At 40.3% G+C, this 13,853-nt stretch overlaps 1 protein-coding gene across 1 annotated transcript; it reads right to left on the bottom strand.

Annotated features, from left to right (window-relative positions):
* Positions 1-1,168: 1,168 nt before the first annotated feature.
* On the bottom strand, positions 1,169-1,636 carry LOC146813266 (angiogenin-4-like). Its single transcript, XM_085615347.1, has one exon. It carries the CDS (start codon positions 1,634-1,636, stop codon positions 1,169-1,171), a length of 468 nt encoding a protein of 155 aa, XP_085471473.1.
* Between the last annotated feature and the right edge of the window lie 12,217 nt (positions 1,637-13,853).

Below are 13,853 nucleotides of genomic sequence, written 5' to 3' on the forward strand. Positions count from 1 at the left end.
GTTTATTTTGTCTACCTCACTCCAAATTATAAAACCCTGGAACTGAAAAAAAAGTTCTTATTAGGTATGGATACTATTTTTTGTAAATAATGAAAAGAATTGTGAAGTCACGGGGTCCTACCTTGATGTCTCTTGGGAAACGTGTGGTATGATGAATGCAATAAGTATGATTTGGCTGTGAAGTTGAGTGAGACATACCCAAAGGGAGCCTTTTATATGACTGTATAGTCTATGTTGAAGATTATGACATGGGTGGCTCAGGAAATGGACATCCTCCTTTATAGACATAATAGAAAGACAGTGTTGTATATGCAAATACACTGAATTCTTTCATTTCTATTGTCAGCTAGAGGCTGGGTGAGTGTGTGAACTTTTTAGAAGAAACCTATTCCGAAGTTTTAATTTTACTGAGTTTATAAAATGAAATATTGTTCATGTGAACTATGTAAGGGTCTTACACTAATCCAAAAACAACATTCCCATCTAATAATATGTTTTTCTCAATCTTCTTTTTGATATGAAGGGTTTCTTGGCCATGTGAAGCACATCTCATTATATACATTGTTTGGCAGTACATGTCTTGCATTTTACTTGAAGCAAAACAGTAAACATGTCTAATATGCTGCTGTTAGGGTATGTTTTAGGCGGTATCTCTTTTATGTTTAATTTTCTGTGATGGCATTCTATTTATGGAGCAATCTGAGGGATTTCGGAGGAAAGTGCCACATTTATTGCTAATATTTATGAGACTTTACTGAATTGGTAACGGATGTTTAAACTGTGCTGTGGCCATGGGCGCTGTTTTCATCTAAACATCAAAAGAACTGGAGCTAGAGGAATGTATGAGCAGCCTCAAGCAGATTGGTTTCCAAATTCTAGAGCCATGAAACAAGATATTTTTGTCTGGTATAAGTTTGTCATGTCTTTTATTAGAAGAAAAAACAAGAAAGTTACAACAGTGAATAGCACGAGCTGTGTTGACAACATTCAACGGCAATTCCCAATACCATCTTTGTACTTTTTGTGTTCTCGCAGTTCACTATTGTATCTTTGAATGGCCTTTTTGGCCAGCTTTTAAAAATTTGAAAAACATTTTTGGGAGTATAAATTACAGCACCAACCACAATTTTTGTTAAGCAGTAAAGAGAAGCCAGCAGGATGGTGATGCTTACTGTGGCACAACTATTCCCTCTTCAAAGTAAGTGGGGACCCCATCCTCGCAGCCGATGACAATGTATCTGGTGGTGGCGCTGCCCTTGTATTCACAGGGATACACTGATGCATCGCCTTGGTTCTTGCAGGTCGTGACGCTAAAGAGCTGATTGCTTACTCTCAGGTTTGGATTCTTTTTATAACGGCTCCCTGCTTCTTTGCAGATGGCTTGGATTTGGTTCTTGGAGGCATGGATGAAGGAGTTGGCTTCTTTGCATTTCGGCTCTGGAGGATCCTGGTTTGTCATACAGTTTTCGCGCATCTTTTGGTCACAATATTTCTCATCGCCAGTGCTCTCCGATTGGTCATGATGTTGTCTGAGGAATCGGTCATAACCATTCTCTCCTGCAATCGGTTTGCAGTACTGGTAGGCGCAAGTGACAGAAGCCACCATCAGCAGCAGGACCGGTGGTAGCACTGGCATGTCAGCGATTGATCACTTGGATCTAACACTAAAAAAGGGAAGAAGCAACATTAGACATGTGATGCACACCACTTATCAAAAAAGGCATTTCATAATTTCAAATTTTTTCAAAAGTACTAACATTCAGTTTGCTAACATGGTCAAATGTCAGCACAAGTGCATGAGCCAGTCCAAAATACTTTTTGCATTTTCATTGACGCAAATCAAAACAATTGATCTTTCTTAAAAAGAGTGGACACACTGTCTTCATCTATTGAATTTTGATCACATTGCTTGTCATTGCTTTAGTTATTTTGTCACTTCCCTAAATGCAGACCTCTGGCTGTTGACCCCATGCTTAACTTGCAAACTATTCCCTTATTCTGAAGGCATAGGATAAGAAATGATGATCCTTTCCCAATGCAAGTCAATCGTAAGGAGCCGGGGTCACCTCAAAGTCTCTATTTTCACCAGTTTTTCATCGTGTGGGTGGGCGGCTCAGTGGATGATGGTATTCACAGCACTGGCCTGTGTTTCATGGTGTACACATACACATTATCTAATGTTAGGATAAAATATCTTATATTGCAATATTGCCATGCTACAAATGATTTCAGCATCTACCAACAAAGATTGCCTAGATGAGATTTACCAAGCCACGCAATGCCACCTTGTGTGGTCCTGTTTGGCTTGGTAAATCTGGAGTAACGCACCCTAGTGTAAGTTACTGCCTTGCATTACTCTACATGGTGGGAACATTATATGGGTGAGCACGGGTGTTACCATGCATCCACTCATGTATTCTGAGGCATTTCCAGATTAACCAATACCGTTAGACCAAATAGGTACAAGGTGAGAGACCAATTGGTTTGCACTTCACTTTTTCTCTGCTGCCTTATCAGGCTGGTTGTACACAATACTCTGGCACCTGTCCCCTTTTTGAGCCTTTGATAAAAGATTCTCCCAATGATTTAAGCAAATGGAGGTGCACCAAACATAATGAAAAGAGTCCAACATATTTTCTTTCTTTGTGGCTTGTAATGGGAACTTGGATTCCCCCTACTAAGTTTATGTGTGGTCGTTCATTTTGTGTAGCCATTTATTCTGGGTGTGTAGACCTTTTTACAAGTCTCATTTGATCATCTCTCTTCTAATGCACTTTCTCTTTTCAGTGTTTGTCCTTTTCTTTCACTCTACCGCAGACAATATTTAACTTTTTTTTAAAGAGAAGACTTTTGTATGACTTTAAAAAATAATATTTTGCTAATAACTATTAATGTATGTGCATTTATATGTTATGTGGCGATTTGTCGTGTTCATGATTTGTATCAGGCATGTACTGTAAATTGTTGCTTCCCTTGTGTTTGTGAATTTTTGTATATTGATTTGTGTTTTGTCTGTCATTTTACAGTGCCTTATATATGTTTTTCTGTGTTTCCTACAGCCCTGATGAAGTTCCAAGAACATTTGTGTTTTGAGGAACAAAACGCGTTGGCTATCTTTGTGCAACAGTATTGAATATGAAATAAAAGACTAAAAGAAAGAAAATATTTAAGACTCTTTTCATAATGTTTCATGCACCTCCTTTTGCTTTAACGAACACTGGTAGACCTGGAAATGCATCACAATTGTATACCATTCCAGAAAAGGCTTAACTTGGGGAAATATATATTTTTCTTCTCATTGTTTCCTAAGTGTGCTGCTCTGCATATACAAATATGCCTCCAAGGATTGTTCGGTGTAGGAAGGTATACCTTCCTGCACAAAACAATCCTACTCGTAACACAGGCATCCTTGCTCAATGGTGTTAGGCTGCTGACTGTGCGCCAGCACAGGTAGAGCACAGGAGGACCAATATCTTGATAGAAATGGCGCCAGTGATACATCTGCCCCTGGTACCTTCAGACTGTGCCAACCAGGAGTGTTATGGGTAAGTGCCAGGAAAATATAATGCAGTGTGTCCTCGTGCAGAGCAAGATGGTATACACTGACGGTAAAAACAATATCACTTCAGGCTGTGAAAGGAGGCTCACAAGGAAAACTAAATAGGAGATATGTATTTGTGACAAATGTAATCCAATGATGTTCTATCACCTGAAAAAGAAAGGGAAGTTCTTGTTACGTGTGTCAATCAAACTTCTTCATTAAGAATGTGTGGCTCCCCAGTATAAAATATCAGGTAAATCCAATAACTCAAGTTTATTCAGATAAAATGTCCAGGAATTAAAGCACAAGATTGTAAGCTTGCTGTGGTTCCTAAGGTGACTCAGTGTGTACTTGTGAAAGAAACAACAAAGGGCATGGCAATCCGTTATATACTAAGGTCTAGTTCAATGGAGGAAGAGGAGGGTGGTAACTACTATTTCAACCCTCCCCTCCCTATTCCTATATTGTAATCAATAACGGCAATACCTTCCTCGGTAGTAAAATTCTCATATCCACTCTAATACCTATATTGTCCTTCTTACCTACCCAGTGCTTAATTTCTAAAATAAAGAATGCTGGTGCCCAAAGATCTGCTCACAAATCCTCAGCCGGTACTTTTAAGAGCCAGCACATTTATTACCAAGACTGCTTAGAATTGAATTGACATCCTGAATCTTCCATCCACTATCAGACAGGTCCTGCCCCATTATTTCGCTCTTGTCAGTCCCCGCTTTCTATCTTTGCAACAGTTTTTCATTCCTCCTTCTTTCCCCTGTGTCTGTTTTTCCTTCACTTGCTCACTGTTAATCTCTGATGAGGAAAAATAAGTGTTGATTCCCAAAAATGAGTGCCAGAGGTCCCCACCGGTAACTACCAACAAAAATTAAGCACTGCCTAGATCTATATTCAAGAGCTAAAGACGCCTCCGTTCATTTCCAATCATGACCTTGTCTACCTCCGTCTGAAGGCACAGGTGGAGGTGTTTCCATAATTCTGAGAAGCTAAGGAGAAAATGGGAGACTTGAAATAAGTAAGAAACTCATTTTCCTCATAGCTCCATGAATGAGTGCTTTCTGTAAAGTATGAAATGCGTAAACACAACTAAAGTAAGCTTTGAAGACACACATATGGCTACTGTTGAAACCCTTTGCTCATTATTACCAAATCATAAGCAGATCATTGTTTTTTTAAAGGTTGAGGACATTTGTTTAACAATTTGTAGATACACCTTTGCATGTCTAATGAAGCCAAAGAGCTTTAGAGTGCACTTTAGCAAAGAGTAGTATGCTGTTTTGATACAAAAGCCCTTTAGTAGCCCCAGTGATCATTGTATTTGTAGTATTGATTTAAATCTTTATTGCTGCTGTTAATTCCCATTATCTGTTGTTACATAAGGTATTTTAGTGCTCTTTTTACCAGTTACTCCTCTCAAAATGATTTTTGTATGCTCATTACCGATGGATACTTTTATTCTCATTCACCTCTTTGCTGCTATTTTTGGATCCAGTACTGTTGCACTGTCACTTTAGCTGCGGACAAACCAGCCTTCTTGCCCTGCTATTTTATTTATTGTATACCAAAATATCTGTTCTTACATTTTTAAACTGACACATGTTGTTTATAATGCTGTTTGTCTTTTTTCTCTATTACTTTGTGTATCTTTTATGATCTGTCCTCGGAAGATAGAATAAAGACAATTTGATTGATTGAGTGCACTGCTCTTTCTTTTTTTCTTAATTAAGAGTGCAAACAGTACATTTACAGCATGTAAAATATCATGTTTGGAAGTATAGAAAAATTACATATACAGTATTAAATATTGCATAAGCCTGGAGGACATGAAATCATTATGAACATAAAAAACTAGTAAAAGCATTCAGATTTATCATTAAGCTCATTCGTTATTGATATAAAAAAAAAGGCACATAGCATTAATCATGAAGCAGCTAAGTGTCCACATAAGCAGAGTATGCAACAGTCTCTGCAGTTACCCAATATATTCTCGTAAATTTCCCCAGGCACAATTGTGATTGGGGAGAGGAGCTGGCCTAACGACTCGAATCTGGGGAACTGGGTTCGAGTCTGACAACGACGCTGAACATCCTGTGATTCTGGGCAAATCGCTCGGGGCAAATCACCAAGGACCAGCGATAATTATCGCTAAGCGCACTTAGCACGAGGATAATTATCACCGGGTAACGTGGAATTTTATCGCTGAGATAGCGTGCTATTAGCAACGCTTATCTCAAAAGCGATAAAATTCCAAGCGCTAACTGCCAAATGTGAGATAATCGCTAGAAATCCAGCGATAATCTCACAAAGTTTGGCAATAGCTTGCTGATAGAGCAAGGCATACTTAGCCATTATATTTACCTTACATAGGATATCATGGCTAAGTCAGTTAGAAGCAGGCGTAAGGAAAGTAGCGTTAACGGAGGTTATCGCTACTTTGCTTGTCATTCTGCAGGTTAGCGTGCCCACTGATAATTGGAGAAATGTCGCTTAGAGACATTTCTCCAGTTATGTCAGGGCAGGAACGCACACTTTGCATCAAAGCTGGGTATTCAGTAGACAGGCGATAATGCAAGGATTCACGCACTAGCGTGACCTTGCTGATTAGGCGATAAAATTATTGCCGCTTTTCGTCCGTAAACGGACGCAAAAGCGGCGATAATTTTGTATCGCCTCCTTGATGATATGCCCCTTAATCTCCCCGTGCCAAACAAAAAATGAATGTGTCCTCATGTAATGCAACTGGTGCTATGTAAAGCGCTCTGAATACCGATTCGGGTCAAGTTCGGGCTATCTAAAAAAAATATATATATATTTAACCATAGAACCTCTAACATCAACTATCTGATGTTCTAATTCATCTGCTGTCATAACCTCTTTTTACCCCTCATCAAATTTTGGCAGGAGAGCAGATTTACAATTTCTGGCAATAATTAGCCTAGCCAGAGAGAACACAGAGGACCCAATCGGTAGCATCTATACCCAACAGCGTCATCTTCGGAGAGTTTATCCCTCAAGAAGTTTGAATGAACAACATTTGCTGCTCTACCTAGGACCAAAATGATGAAAGTTTAGGACAGGAAAGAAACACATGGACAGTATCAGCCACTTCCACTGAGCAGTGGGAGCAAACATGCAAAACATTTAACAATGTGCGATCAATCTGGCCTCTCAGTCTAGTGGGAGTGATGACTTATGGAAAGACCCTAAAATATAGGGAAGCTCTTCTTTCATAACCTCCTCTCCAAGATTGCAAGTTTACCTATCGACCCATGTTCCAAGGTCATTTGAGAAAGACCGCATAAGACAACAATATTTATCCAAAATGATATATACATGTTTCCCAAACATCATCCTTGCAATATCAAGTTTCATTAGTAGAAATTTGATGACAATGTCCCTGCTCAATTGAAATGTTTGGATCTGTAAGTATGTGAAAAATTCACCCTAAGGTAAAGGAAATTCAGCCTGTAAATCCCCAAAACATGTTACCCCGAACTCATCCGTCAGATCCCCCAACCCCTTAATACTCGAGTTTCTCCAAGTACCAAGATAGGCAGAACTGGAGCACTTGGGTAGGTCTGGCTTATGCAGCAGAGGAGTCAAAGCATGGAGGGAATGGACCTCATATTGCTCCCGATTTTATCGAAAGCAGAAGTATTGTTCGGTCTCACTGCTTTGAAGAATTCTCTGCTTTGACATTTAAAACAGCAGAAATATAAACCTTCACATATGAATTGGTGTAAAGCCAGTTCTCTGTGTAAGGATCATTGAATGTGATGGGTCACACTCGCCTAGTAATAGAAAGGAGAGTCGGGAAGAGCCCATCCACCTTCACTTATCGGGAGTTTCAAGCTTTTTAAAGGTCTTCGCTCTTTTTGCCCTTTTGATATCAACTTGGACACTGCAGAGTCTAACATTTTAAAATACTTATACAGAACATAATGAAGTAGTGCAGGAAAAAATAGAGTATTCTGGGCAGAATATTCATTTTAATCACGTTAATATGACCTATTAAGGGGATCGGTAAATACATCCATTGCTCCAGCAGAAGCCTAATCTTTTATATATATATATATTTTTTTTTGAATTTCAATATACTTCTTATTGTTTGTTTTTTTACAACATATGACATATAACATATAACATATAACATGTAATCATCAACGCTTTGTTGTTACAGGGCAGCCAAAACTGGCTGAGTTAGCTGTAGTACATTTTCGGTAGCTTGACTGCCCCCCATCCACTGTCATGGTATGGGAAAAAGAAAGAGTGGAAGGGGCAAGTTAGGAATTAGGGTAGAGAGAGAAAGAGATAGCATGCCAAAAGTTTTTTATTTTCCTCTCTAGTGAGGTTGTGCTTTTCGAGACGTTCTTCTCGACCTACTCAGGGCGGCTCATATGGGTCTAGGTACTTATCCAGGGATGCCCACATTCGCCTGCAGGGCTGTCTCCATGGTGAGTCTCACACATCAGTTTAATTAAACTCATAACATTGCTTGATGGCAGGTGCCAGAATATTACCAAGTACCTGCACCAGAACAATATGCAGCATTTATTGGGTCATATTTCTAGGAATGATTGAGCCTTGACAGCATTTAGGTATAGACCGATCGTGGCTGCATGCGCCACCTGCAAGAATGAGTTAGCAAAAAAATAAAATATCTTCTGCATGGACTGCCACGGGGGAAGCAGGCATCGGATATGGATTGCTGGGAATGTTTCTACACAAAAGCCGAATCTACGGCTCCATATCAAATGCATAGAGAGCAGGGGAAAGCGGGCAACCTTGGAGAGTGCCACACACGATAGAAATAGAGGATGTTCACTCCTGGTTTATACAAATTTAGGCTTTTGGAACCTTGTAAATAGCCTGGATCATATTAATAAAATTGAAGCTAAAATTACATCGAACAAGTAATTCACAGACAAGTTCCAAGAAACCCGACCAAATGCTTTCTCAGCATCGAGTCATATATTATTCAGGGGTACCCGGAAGCACTTAGCACATTCCATTAGACCTGTAATTAAGTTAGTATGAAAAGTTGTAACCTTGCCTGCGATGAAGCCGTGTTGCTCGGGAGATACATGTTGGAATATAATCTTATTACCCTGATTAGCCAGAAGCTTGGTGAATATTTTTGAATCCACGTTAAGAAGTGAAATCGGTCGATACAAACTGCAATCAGTAGAGTCCTTATCCTTTTTCAGAAATTTGTAATCACAGCTTCATTCCAGGAAAAAGGGTCTTCATCAAAGATCCAAATTCCCTTTAGTACTTCCAAATGGCATGAAAGGATTACAGAAAGTAAGATTTTTTACACTTCTAAGGGAATGCAGTCGTGCCCTGGCACTTTTCCTGGGAGAAGGCTTGCAATCACCTGTCTAAGCTCCTTCCCTGAGATTTCCATATCGAGCATATCTTTATCGCGAATTTCTAGTTTGGGTAGATCTAAAGGAGCCATGTAGGCCTTTATATCAGTAATGCTGCCGTCAAGCTCCTCCTGATACAACTTTGAAACCCATGCCATAATGCTAGAGGAGATCTCTGAGGGATGGCTGCAGACCTATCTCTATTATCCTGAATTTGCTTAATCACATTTCTTGTCAATCCAACACAAGCAGGCCAACAATTTTCCTGATTTCTCTCCCATTTTACAAATCCTAGCTTGAGGTTGAAAAGGCTTTTTTATTTATACAAGCCATAATGAGGGCAGAGATACAGCCTCGCAGGCCCATACATTGCAGGTCTGTTGCTTGGGCAGCTGCTGTTCAGGCTGAGACCTGTATCATATGATTTTGAACTAGAATATTCAGCTGCCCCTAAGGACTGTCTCCTCTTCACTATCTACTTCAGAAATGTGTATAATAAATGATTTAGAGATCCCCCTAATATAGTCAATCAATGTGTTCCTATGAGCGATGTGGGTTAGAATTAGAACAAAGGTTCCCTACACATTTTTTTTCAATTACAGTGTGGTCCGAATGACGCAGATGTACTAGCCCAGCCTTGAAAATCAGATATATTGAGGGGCTGATCAAACAAAAATCAATACATGAGTATTGCCTGTGCGGTCTAGAGAGAAATGTGTAATTCTGAATATCAGGATTTTGTTACATCCATATACCAAACAAGTTGAGACTGGCCTTCATATCTCAAATACTTGTTCTGGTCCTGCCCAGGTGGTGCTATATGTGAGGTGGTAGGTAGTCGTATCAAGCGCTGGGTTCTGAATACAGTTAAAAACTCACAATTATTATGATGGATAGATGGACATCACTCAGTTCAATCACCATATTAGTAAAAAAGTGGGGGTCTTGGTTGTCCGGTGCATACACGTTTACCAAAACAACGTGACTTTTGCAGTTTTGCGTAGTTGATCTACTGTCTCAACTCCTGCCCCTCTGCCCCCCCGTCCATTTCAGTTCGTAGGTCCTGAAGATTCTAATTGAAGATGATAAAGTAAACTCCCTGTTGACCAGAACAATATGCAGCATTTATTAGGTCATATTTCAAGGAATGGTTTCGCCTTGACAGCATTTTGATACATAATGCATGCCGGCATCTTTTTTGCAGGATGCGATTCTTGAAAGACTAAGATATACGTTTTCATACAGCAGGGTTTTGAAATAAACTTAGCCTTTTTCTTACCTCCTTTCAAACCATTTGTATTCCATGATATAATCTTAGCCATCTTTCTTCCTAGGCCTTATATTCTTGAGTGCACTTTCTAGTAGGTTTGGAGTCAGCCCCATCAGCCATTGGCTTGTCTGAATGACCCCCCTTTACACATTGTCAATCACATCTTCCATTAGGCCATAGAAGTATTAATATGTAACCATCATGCTATTGGCTATTAGGTGTATCGTTATGCCTCCTGGAAACTGCTTACTTTGCAATGGGTGAAGTCCACAGCTTCCTGGAGAGTGAAGGGACTTTTTTAACAACACAGAAGTCACTTTGAAGAGAAGTCTGTGCGATAACAAATGTCTATAAACCTAATGTGAGCATGCGCTGTCCAATTTATTATATTATTTATAATATATTATACTTATTTAACAAGTTAGATGCCAAGTATTCTAGATTGTTTAAATACTTATTTACATCAAACTTCAAGTAAACAGTATGCAGCTTGTGTATTTAGCTGGGAAACGTGTCATTACAATATGCTTTCTCTGACTAGTGGCATGCTTCTCATTTCTCATTTCTTCTTTTCTGTGTTTAAGAGAGTTTGTGTTAAACAGAGAAGGCCTGATTGTGATTTGTGATTTAGGAAATTAAGAGCTAACCATGCCTGGAAAGTTTACAAACTTCTATTTTTGTCTGTATGAAAATGATAATTGACAAACTGGTACTTTGAAGGACATTGACAAAGCCTCATCTTTCCATTTCCCACCATGAAAAGGGTCAGTTTTACAGATATTCAATGAATGTATTTTGGAACTTCAAGCCACTTTGGTGGGATTTAGGGCTAGATGTATGATCCACAAATTTGCGAAACGCATATTGCGTCGCATTTGCAACTCACAATTTGCAACTCGCAAATCTCAGGCACTGTTTGCAATTCCTAATGGGGTTGCAAATTGCATGCCTCATTAATATTAATGAGATAGGCGTAATTTGCGACCCCATTAGGAATGGCTAGCACTCACACAGATGGTGGCCTGCTGGGGTCAGCAGACCACCATGTCTGTGACTGCTTCTAAATAAAGCATTTTTTTAAACACAGCCTGTTTTCCTTAAAGGAAAACAGGAGGCCTTTAAGAAAAAGAAAAATTAAACTGGGACAACTGCCTGCCCTTGGCACGCCCCTTCCAAATAGCGAGTCACAAACCTCATTTTGCGAATCAGTAGAATTTACTGATTCGTAAAATGAGGTTTGTACATGGCCATGGCCTAAATTGCCACAAACTGGCCGGTTGCCCATTTGTGACCCCAATTTTGGGTTTTCTATCTGGTCCTTAAACTTTTGACTTATGGATCGGTGGCAGCACTGAGTGATTATCCATCTGAGTAATCAGGTTAAAAAATTACCTTGGGTGTCCTTATTCTGTGACAATTTTCAGACTGCAACTGTGAATTTCCATGTTGTAAAATTTTGTTACATTTATTTGTAAAGCACAACGGTTACCCTGGGGTGTCCTGCTGCAGTAGACTCCATGGCCATTATCTGAGATATTCTGATATTGGCTCTGGTGACATTCTCTTATTTGTATAAATGTAAATATATATCGTACAACGATTTCCAACATTGAAGAAAATACCAAGACTCTCCGGGATGCTTCCTTTATTTATTTCACCTCTCGGCTTGATCACAGTATGGCTTGAGGACTGCCTCTTCCCATTTCATACACGTACAACCCTCAACAGTGAAAGTGAACTAGCTCAGTACATAGTCCGTAAACAGATCACCACAGCTTCCACCATCTTTGAATGTTCAGCAGAAATTTTGCAATATAAGAAACACAATAAAAAGAACCAGTGCATAATGTCTTCTGTCATATTGCACAAGTGATCAAGTGTGATATATTTAAATAATACCTGAATACAATTTTATATCAAAATTAATATTAATAAAGTCGGCATTTTTAACACTACATTCCTGCCCAAGTGGCCATTATATTGCACAAAAATCCAGTTTACCCCAAGCGCATTGTGAGACAAAATTTGTCATGCATACATTGGTCTATATGCATCAAATCATTGAATGATCCATTAGCCAGTATTTGATCTATTGATTTAAAAACATAATTAAGTTTTACTAGTATTATTCACCTTCAAGTTTATGCATTATCTCACTCATTAATATCTCAATGACGCCACTTGGGCAGGAATGTAGTGTTAAAAATACCAGGGCATATACTCAAGAACGTGTGTTAAATATTGCAAAATTAGCTTAACGCAAATTCTCACATTGCAGTCTATCGCGAAAAACTAACACCGTGGTAACGTTGTATTCTTAACCCAGTGGCACCACGGGATAGTCTCATGATAACGTGACAAATGACCGCGTTAAAATTAATGTGCCGCCAAAAAAATGTGAAACACCAACGCGAAAAAAGCGGCGATACAAAATAACCAGTGGAATCCCCACGCGTCATGCGGGAAAATGCACCAGAAAAGCAAAGAAAATAAACGTGATATGACAATGTACAAGTACAACCTCACATCCATGATGTAGTACAAATGTCCACTGTCACTCATCAAAATGGCATCTCCTCACAAGCAGCAACAATGTACATTGTCATGCAGCCAGTATGTAAACTTCGCCAATGCGTAAACATACATGGAACACACAGTGAAACTGCATCTCCTCATAATATCGCAGAGGGACAATTAATACCTCCTGCAGATCAGACCCTACATCACGTCAGTGAGGTTGTAGACGACCCCCTGGACATCGACTACGACGAACTCCAGCGGTTCATGGACAGCCTCAAAACCCCACATCCAGGAACAGGGCACCCAAGCACCATTGAGGTGAGCCCACCCCCTGCAGAGACCCCACAGCAGGAAGCACCCACCACCACGTCTGGATCCCAGCACCTCACCGAAGAACACATGGAGTAAGTGGTGTGTTAGACCGCCGGAAGGAGCTGGCTGAACCGGTGCGGGTGGGGATCAGCCTCATGGCAGCCAAACTGGATGCCATGCCTGGGTTTTTAAGTCCCATTAGGGACCACTAAAACTCCCTAATGGACACCCACAGTCCGACCCATGCCCTCCAAAAATCCATGGCTGTCGTTGCTGGAGTCATGACTCGGAGACAACAACAACTGTCCAGTCAGGGTGGCTACAGCGATGTCATCCGAAATATAAGGAGGGTCATGGAGAACCTGGAGTGGATGCAGGCGCAAAGAATGGCTACCACGGCTGCACACGAGAAAGCTGTGGATGGGAACTACCATGCCCTTCAGATCCTCATCATGGGAGTGCTGCCACAAGACAGTGCGCAGATGAATGCTGCTGTGACTACTACATCCACATCTCCGGCCCCTGACGTGTCAGTGTCACACACCGCTGCAGACCATACAGCACCACCCACATGTGAGGCACATGAAACCTCAGAGGATGAAGAGGAGTATGAATCTGCCTTAGTGGTAAGAAGGAGGCAGTAGCACTCATCTCTGCCACATGACTGGTTTCTGCTTGGTTCTGCCCTCTGCATCATGCCCTAGATTAATACCTTCCACTGTCCCCTGATACAGTCTGCAGCACTAACCTTGCACCTCGACATGGACTGACATATGTTCTTAGCTAAACAATGACACAGCAATTACACTGCGGAATGGACCCTTCC

The sequence above is a fragment of the Triturus cristatus genome, chromosome 7 (genome assembly GCF_964204655.1).
Source record: "Triturus cristatus chromosome 7, aTriCri1.1, whole genome shotgun sequence".
Taxonomy (NCBI): Eukaryota; Metazoa; Chordata; class Amphibia; order Caudata; family Salamandridae; genus Triturus; species Triturus cristatus.

What these genes read in the sequence shown, in the direction of transcription:
- LOC146813266 (XM_085615347.1), bottom strand. Translation starts at nt 1,636, where the DNA reads ATGCCAGTGCTACCACCGGTCCTGCTGCTGATGGTGGCTTCTGTCACT.